The sequence below is a fragment of the Apium graveolens genome, chromosome 5, assembly GCF_009905375.1.
Source record: "Apium graveolens cultivar Ventura chromosome 5, ASM990537v1, whole genome shotgun sequence".
Lineage (NCBI taxonomy): Eukaryota > Viridiplantae > Streptophyta > Magnoliopsida > Apiales > Apiaceae > Apium > Apium graveolens.
The window spans coordinates 240943020-240951852 of NC_133651.1; the positions used below are offsets into that span (position 1 = coordinate 240943020).

Genomic DNA, 8833 nt, shown 5'->3' on the forward strand with positions numbered 1-8833 from the left:
CTCGACCTTGGCTCGGTTAAAAATTTGAAAAGCTCGAGTTCGGACACGAACAGTTTAGCTCGTTTACACCGCTAGTGACTACGTGGCATTCATCATTCACGAGCCAACCAGAAGAAGCAAGGCTGAGATTACCAGATTCTGGATACCATCTTCCTAGAAATGGAGATTACATGATACAAATAAAAAAATATATAATTTGATTAATAGGATATATTGAAAATATTGTGTATATTATTAAAGTCTTATACTATTACATAAAAATCATACATATTAATAAATAATTTATATTTAATATACTTTAATCAAATAATCAAAAATTTAAGTAATATAATCATATAGTATAAAAAAATCTAGAAAATAACCGGTTTCTTTCACAAATTATCATGTTAATTTTAAAAAACACAGCAAAAACATCTTTGTGTCATAAATGGGAAAAAGGCCATTATTTTTTACTTTCTGTTCCTGTTTTATCTATTGTATATTGTGGGCTTGTTTTGGCTCTTTTATTTTAATATTATGACGCCTGTTTAAAGTTGTATTCCCATGGACAAAAGTCACAGAATACTAGAACAACATTGCTTTGACTTCACTTCTTTCTTATTAACTGAACTTACAGCAAAATACCAGTTCTTTTTTTTTTGTTACAGCTTGTTTGATTTAATCATCAATGCATTAAACTGGAATTGGGTGTTTGTTTTTCTTCATCATACTCCACCCCTCCACCTCACTTCTCCAAAAAGGTCAGCCTTTTTATCAATCAATGTAATACACTTGTTTGTATGTGTGTTTGTGAGAGGGAGAGAGAGGGGGAGTGAGAGAGAGGGGGAGAGAGATAGAGAGAGAGAGAGAGAGAGATTGTCATATGCCATCAAATACTTCATTTAGGTTGCTATGAGTTTGAATTCAAAATTTCAATTTTCTCTATCTTTGAAGTTATATTGTGTTTGTTTAAATTGGGTTGCTGTAAAGATTCAGTTTGAGCTAATGAAATAGTTTAGTAGCTAGATAGTGCTATATCTCCTTTCTAAAGCAATCAAAATCTTATCTTTCTTTAAATGAGATTGGTGTCTTTCTTTAAATGAGATTGGTGGGTAGTTTTTGTTTTGTGTTATTAATCTTTAAATTATAATATTTGATTCATATCAGATTTTGGACAGGATGGTGCATGTTCTTGGATTTACTTTGCTAGCAGTTTTAGGAGTTATTGGGACCTTACATCGGGTGGCATCACATGGAGGTCATCCTCTTTCAAGAATAGCAATTCATAAAGCAGTGTCAGATATTAATGAGCTTGCTTATGTCAAAGCATCTCCCGCAATTCTTGGATTGAAAGTAAGATTTTAGTACATTGACTTGTTTCACTTAGTACTAAGTTATGACAGTTTTTACATTTACATCGATCAAGACTTTTAGTTTTAAATTGGAAATATCGGTGTCAATTGTCCAATATGGGAAATCTTGAAATCTGTACACTGATACACAAAGTTGGCATGATTGAGAGTCATTATAACTAATATGTCCGATTGATGCATTTTTTCCCTTCCAGGGTCAGAACTCAGAATGGGTTACACTTGAATATAACATTCCAAATCCATCAATCGATGATTGGGTTGGTGTGTTTTCCCCTGCCAATTTCAGGTTTATTTTCCGTCGTTTACAACTGTTACTTGTTTTATAGTACTTCAAATCTGATCTGATTGAGCTAAATTGTGGATTTTTCTTTTCATTTTTCTCAGTGCTTCTAAATGCCCTCCTGAAAATTCTAGAAGTTATCCCCCGGCTTTATGTACTGCTCCTGTTAAGGTTTGCATTCAACACTTCAATTTCTTTGCTGTAAATTTTTGTACGATTCTGGAGTCTTCTTCGTGTTTGAGGGGATGTAGAGCCGTTTGTTCTTATATAATCTAAAATTCTGTGCAGTATCAATATGCTAATTATAGCAGCCCAAAGTACAAAGATACTGGAAACGGATCTTTGAAGCTTCAAATGGTCAATCAAAGATCAGACTTTTCTTTTGCAGTATTTAAAGGAGGATTGTTAAATGTATGCATATAGCTGCCTTCTACCTTGATATTAAATGTACATTTTCCCTACATGGTTAATTTAATTTCAAGTAAACGAAGATCATTATGGGTTTGCTAGTCATATGGTTGATATTATTTATAATTTTATAAATTTGTACACTTTATATTACTATTAATTGCTAGATGGATTGTTGTCATTTTTTGAATCTTTTAAATTAATATTTAATTGAGCCCCATTCCTCATATCATTTACAATTATGTAAATGCTTGTTCCTTTTTTTTGATGCTGCTTAAGTTATGTTCAATAGCTAAATCACACTGTTCAGTAGATACAATCAGGTGAACAGTTAGATATTTAGCATGCGATGCTAATTGTACGCTTATTATATGCTAATGACCTATAGATATACTTGTTATCCCCTGTAACTTATCAGAGTAAATGATATTTCAGTGTTCTAATTTGATTCGTTCATCTAGTTCATTCCCCATCTCCCTTAGTTTGTCATATGCATGTGTCAAACTTCTTTAATATTTTAGCAACTATGAATTGTGAAAGAATAGAGACACCAAAATCTTATCAAAAATCATATATACTGAATTTAGATTCTTGCTTCACAAGTTTTGTCAGCTTCTGAAATTATTGGTCAATTGTATGAGATTTATCCATGATATTGTCTTCAACAAGTATTATGTAGAGTGCAGTTTTTTGACCACCTTCTCTCCTCCTTCCTGGAAAAGCCATGCTATTACTGTTAAACTTTGCTATCGTATACTTTTTGTGAACATTTGATGCACCCTTGCCCAATTTCACTATTCCAAACATTTATTGCGATCTGATTATGTTGATCTACTTAAACAGCCAAAGCTAGTAGCAGTGTCGAATATTGTTTCTTTTGCGAACCCAAATGTTCCTGTTTATCCACGCCTTGCTCAAGGAAAGGAGTGGAATGAAGTAAGTTCAACTATTTCCCATAAAAAAACCAAGCGGCTTATTAATTGTGGAACCAAAAAGAATAATATAAAAAAACCTCAAAGGTTTTTAAATTTTTAATATCTTCTTTATAACATCAATGTCAACCTATTTTTCAGATGACAGTAACGTGGACTAGCGGATATGGAATTAGTGACGCGGAACCTTTTGTTGTATGGGGTCAGCAAGGAGATGAACAAATACGCTCTCCAGCCGTTACACTGACTTTTGACCGTAACACTATGTGTGGTGCGTAAAATATATCATTGCTAATGTTAACGCTTAACATGATGTCATTTGTGCACTTACAGTCTGAGCAGACTACCAGTAGTGATTTCCTCACTACATACATACCCAAAAAAAAAGTATGTAATTTGCTTTTAACTTCCTTAGTCTTCATGATGAAAAGTTTGGTACATTTGTGGATAGTACAAGCTATGCTAAGCCTTACTATCAAATTTATGTCTTCCCTTGATTTTTGTTTTATAATTAATATTTATATCTTATTATATTGTGCGAGACTGGTCAACGGTTGGTAAAATGAAGAACCTTATTCGTTGCGACTGATATACTTTCTTTGGCATAGAGTTGTAACAATAATTATAGGCAATGTCATTACACACTTGTTGCAAAAGCAACATGTTATCAAGAATTAGCGCATACCTTGGCACTTGGCAGTGTTGTCATTAGTTGTTACTAGTGAATAACAATGAGTTGCCACTATTGGGAAAAATCAATGAGCTATCATCTTGTTGAGATTAATCAAGAAATTATAGTGTTGATGGCTATTTAACAGTTCAAGGTATATCTTGACGCAGGTGCACCAGCAAGGACTGTAGGGTGGCGGGATCCTGGATTTATCCATACCAGCTTCCTGAAAGAATTGTGGCCCAATTTAATGTATGCCAATTTTGCCTTGTTTATAACTTGAGCATAATGTTATATCTATCTAATTCTTGAAAGCCAAACAGAACAGTTACGAAACTTTCCTATCCGGCACCAATTTTTAGAGTTTCCTGCATGCATTTTAAGGAACAGGAAACTCGAATCAATTACTTATATAACTTTTATAGGCGAAGTCTACTTGTCATTCGAAATCTTGCTCGCAGTTTATATTGTTGTACAACTAATACTCCCTATTGACATGAAGGTACACTTACAAGCTGGGGCATAAATTGTTAAATGGTACATATATCTGGAGCCATACTTACCGGTTCAAGTCATCTCCATATCCTGGCCAAAATTCTCTGCAACGGGTAGTCATTTTTGGTGATATGGGAAAGGTTGGAGCTCTCATTTCTTCTAATATATGTACTTTGTCATCTTTAAAATAAGAGTATGATCTTAACAAGTACAATGAACATTTGATAACTCTGTTAATAGGTTTGTGGGTCTTATCCCGTCCTTGTATTTCACTTAGTCATGTGTTGATGGGTGATGTAACCTGAGTACCAAACATGATTGAAAAATATAATATCATACCAAACATGATTGAAAAATATAATATCATCAGTTTTATTAAGTGAAATTCTCAAGGATTGATGGCACATCCTTTTTATTTACTAATCCAGTCACAAATACCTACATGACTACATCTTAAATTTGTCTAAACTATTTTACCCAATGATAACGTGCAGGAAGAGGCTGATGGATCTAATGAATATAATGATTTCCAGCATGGGGCCCTTAAAACTACCAAACAGCTTATAAAAGATCTGAAAGACACCGACATAGTCTTCCACATAGGAGATCTCAGTTATGCCAGTGGTTATCTGTCACAGTGGGATCAGTTTACGTCCCAGGTTGAACCAATTGCCTCTGCAGTACCCTATATGGTAGCAAGGTACACTACTTTCTATAAGCTCGGTAAAATTCTTTTATGCCTCATTTAGGAACTTGGATTTCAATTGAAATTTAGAATTTGATCAAATGACATCTTTAGATAATTTGGATATGGATTTTATTTCAAATCCAAAAGTTTCAAATATTAGTATAAAGTTGAGAATTTAAAATGAATTCATGTCATTTGAAATGAAACACATGTTTCCAAATGCAATTTGAAGGGATTTTGCTTGTCTAAAATGGTAGAATGACCTGACATTGCAGTGGAAACCATGAGCGTGACTGGCCAGATTCAGGATCCTTCTACAATACCATGGATTCAGGAGGAGAATGTGGTGTTCCAGCAGAGACTATGTTTTATGTTCCTGCTGAAAACAGAGCTAACTTCTGGTATCAGTGAATATGTTTTGAATAGCATAGCACTCTTGTCTTTTACTTTCCTGATTCTTTCCCTCCATGTACTTAAGAACCTTTTTAATTTTTTTTTAAATCAAGTAAAATCTTAGTCCTTTTAGATGTATCATGCAGAAATAGTAATAATATTATTGGAAAGAAGTCTGTGCAAATTTTTCCTAGACGAATTTTGTAAGTGTGAAACTAAAGAGAAAGAGCAGTACTCTCAACTCTGAAACATTAGGTTGGGGGGAATTTATAGTATATACATCTGGGGTTGACCAATCTCTTTATGCTCGTAAAGTTTTCCTAATTGAAAGTCTTTTGTCTTTCCTTCAGACTATTTAATTTGTATCAATCTACTAGAAAGTGCTTTGACATGAATTAACTGGCCCTCAACAGGTACTCAACAGACTATGGCATGTTCCGTTTCTGTATTGCTGATACAGAACATGATTGGAGAGAGGGAACAGAACAGTATAAATTTATTGAACACTGCCTGGCTTCTGTGGATAGGCAGAAGCAACCATGGCTGATTTTCCTTGCCCATCGTGTATTAGGTTATTCCTCTACGAAATTTTATGCTGATGAAGGATCATTTGCAGAACCAATGGGAAGGGAGAGTCTTCAAAAACTCTGGCAGAAGTACAAGGTTGATATAGCCTTGTATGGCCATGCACATAACTATGAAAGAACTTGTCCAATCTACCAGGTACAGATTTCATTATATAATCTGTGGAACTATATGGTGAATGAAGTCTTTTATTTTTTATGGATAGAAAGAGTAAAGAAAATGGAGAATAATGATGTTTCATGTAAAAAAATTCTGCATTCTCATTTCATAAATAAAAATGTAAGTATCAAGCCTATATATATATAGGCTTCAATGACAAGTATAAAATAAATCTAATCAATAATCCTAACGTAGTTCTACTTATCCTACTAACCACTAGATAACAATACTGATTAGTTATAAATAATTATCTTCAACAAAGTCTAAAAATATGTTTAACTTTCCTGGGGACATCTAGCTTGCTCTTGACGAAAAATATATACGGAAGAAAATAAAATCTCAGAAATTAAACTAACTCTATCATTCTTTTATTTAGAAATTGTACATTGAGAACATGAGGCCAGCAGCTGTAGCAGCTTCTTGTTTTATTACAAAATGTGTTAATATTTGTGTTTTTTCTAGTTACCAGTTCTCGTAAAACCTCTGTGTGTTGGTAGGAGGAGAATTGAGTAGCATTATGTTACATCTGAACAATCCCTACTTCAAAGCCCATTTTTGGTCGAGGAGGACTTAATAGGAATATATTATATATTTAACACTCTCCCTCGGCCCTCACTTACCCTTGTTTGTGAATGGATCACCAGGGGTCTGCCTTTTAGATTTACCCCGGTGTTCGAAATTAATTATTGAGAATATTGGGGTATATATGAGGGGAATATTGGGTTAGGAGGGTAGAAAATCAAAGTTGAGACCTCTACCAACCTGAGCATTGCTGCCATATTAAGTTACCGGCTCTCTTGAAACCTTGGAGAAGGACTTGATAGGATCATTTGATATCATTAACAATTTTGTTTATGTACTAAACATGTCATGTATTAGACTGAGCTATAAATTATGTCTTGCAACTAATGATGATTTTTTTTACAGAATATATGCACAAGCAAAGAGAAAAACAAATATACGGGCTCCTTAAATGGAACAATACATGTGGTTGTTGGAGGTGGAGGAGCCAGCCTTACTGAATTTAGCTCTATTCAAACCCAGTGGAGTATTTTCAAGGATATGGATTACGGATTTGTAAAAGTTACCGCATTTGACCATCAGAACATGTTATTTGAATATAAAAAGAGCAGCGATGGAAGAGTACATGATTCCTTTACAATATCCCGAGACTACAGAGACATCTTGGCTTGCACGAAGGATAGCTGCCCAGCTACTACATCGGCATCTTGATCTGGGTATGGTCAGAGATATCTTTAAAAATTTGAATCCTTAACATCGTCTCTTCACTCTTTTCCTCTGACCCTTGAAGAATGAAGAAAAAGAAACTGAAAAGAATATAAAAGGAACTTTAAACATTTTTGATCAAGAATGTAATATCGCAGACTCATGCTTGCATACTCGCGGAAAGGAATTTGATACCTATCATACATAGGGGTGAGGGTGACAGATATTTTAATCTATAGTTTAAATTTAATTGCGCATACAACTTGAAAATGGTCTTCTTATAATTTAGAATAAAACATATAATAAATCACATTATATGTTTAATTTATTGAAGATTAATGTGTTACAATTTTATATAATTATATACGAAACATGAGGGAACTTTGACTTATCATTATTCTGTGTGTCCAAATAATTAGAGGGCTTTGTTCCACAAAGAAAGTTTGATCCCCCGTGTTTTCATCTCTTCTCCTGATTGCCATAATGGTAATGGCAGGTTTACATAATACAAGATAAAGACTTCTCTTTGGGATTTTGATGGCTGCAGCAAGTGTTAAGAAAGACATCTGTGGGCGGTCAAAGGGATAAGAAATATTGATGGTTTGATTCAAGTGTTAGCTAAGCAGCCTTGTAAACAAAGATTTGAAGGAAACAGCTAAAGATATGAATTGAGAGTATTGCTGATTTAGTTTGCTTATCGTCATATGAAGGGTAAATCAAAATAAAGGAGGATACCGGGATGCAATCAATTCATAACAATAAGAATAGCTGACCAATAGTGTCATCATCCCCCAACTTCCCCGTGGACGCAAATTTAGCACCCAAGTTAGCAAGAGGCGATTGTAAGTCCTGATCAATTTTTCAAAGGGTCCATATAAACTGTAAAAGCATATTTCGTTCTTGTGTTGATAGTTCAATTCAAGTAAATGAGGTTGAAATCTTTCTTGGTTTTCTCATTCATATGACAACCCAAGTGCTATGTACTCCTTTGGTTTAGCTATAATCATTAGCTATATTCAAAAATATTATCTTCTTATTTTTCAGATTTATATCTATATATAAACTTTAAATAATAAAATAAATTTAGTTAATACTTAATTCAATACATGAAAAATATATAATTGTAATTTAAAAATTATTACAAGTGAAAATATAATACCATATAAATATAATAAAAATATATTTAATAAAAAGTTACTAATATATATTGTATTATGTATATATATATATTGTTTGTTAAAAATAATTAATAAATTTTGTTCATAAGAGAACAATATTTTCACACTTAATATTATATAAAATACAAATATTATATATAAAATAATAATTTAATATTTATGTTTTAATATTTTATAAATATATGTATGTATTAATGTGTAGATAAAGAATATCCAAATTTTTTACTAACACATAATGTGGTTGTAGTGCTGTTTTTTTTACCTAATATCTATATCTCAGTGCCACATCGGATATTTAGCTAACAAGAAATCGGAGATGCTCTTACCCAGCTCAACCTTAAAATTCCACATCGTTTCCTTGTAGTAAATGAAATAAAAAAAACAGCTATCTTAAAAATTAGAGCCGACATCAATTTTGTACATAAAACGATAACACAATACGAAAATGACACGAAAATAACGACTT

At 33.0% G+C, this 8833-nt stretch overlaps 1 protein-coding gene across 4 annotated transcripts; it reads left to right on the top strand.

The window, feature by feature from the left end:
- The first annotated feature begins 531 nt into the window (after nt 1-531).
- Nucleotides 532-8275, top strand: LOC141724992 (putative inactive purple acid phosphatase 1). Of its 4 annotated transcripts, XM_074527332.1 has the most exons (14): nt 532-740; nt 1158-1332; nt 1547-1638; nt 1737-1803; nt 1921-2043; nt 2884-2976; nt 3114-3243; nt 3813-3894; nt 4145-4277; nt 4632-4837; nt 5101-5226; nt 5632-5941; nt 6890-7200; nt 7686-8275. In XM_074527332.1, the coding sequence occupies exons 1-13, from the start codon at nt 544-546 to the stop codon at nt 7193-7195; spliced, it is 2040 nt and encodes a 679-aa protein (XP_074383433.1). In that variant the 5' UTR covers nt 532-543; the 3' UTR covers nt 7196-7200; nt 7686-8275. The 4 variants fall into 4 exon arrangements, with proteins under 4 accessions (XP_074383433.1, XP_074383432.1, XP_074383435.1 ...); XM_074527331.1 differs by lacking the exon at nt 7686-8275 and having other exon boundaries at nt 6890-7499; XM_074527334.1 differs by lacking the exon at nt 7686-8275 and having other exon boundaries at nt 604-740; nt 1147-1332; nt 6890-7499.
- Nucleotides 8276-8833: the final 558 nt, after the last annotated feature.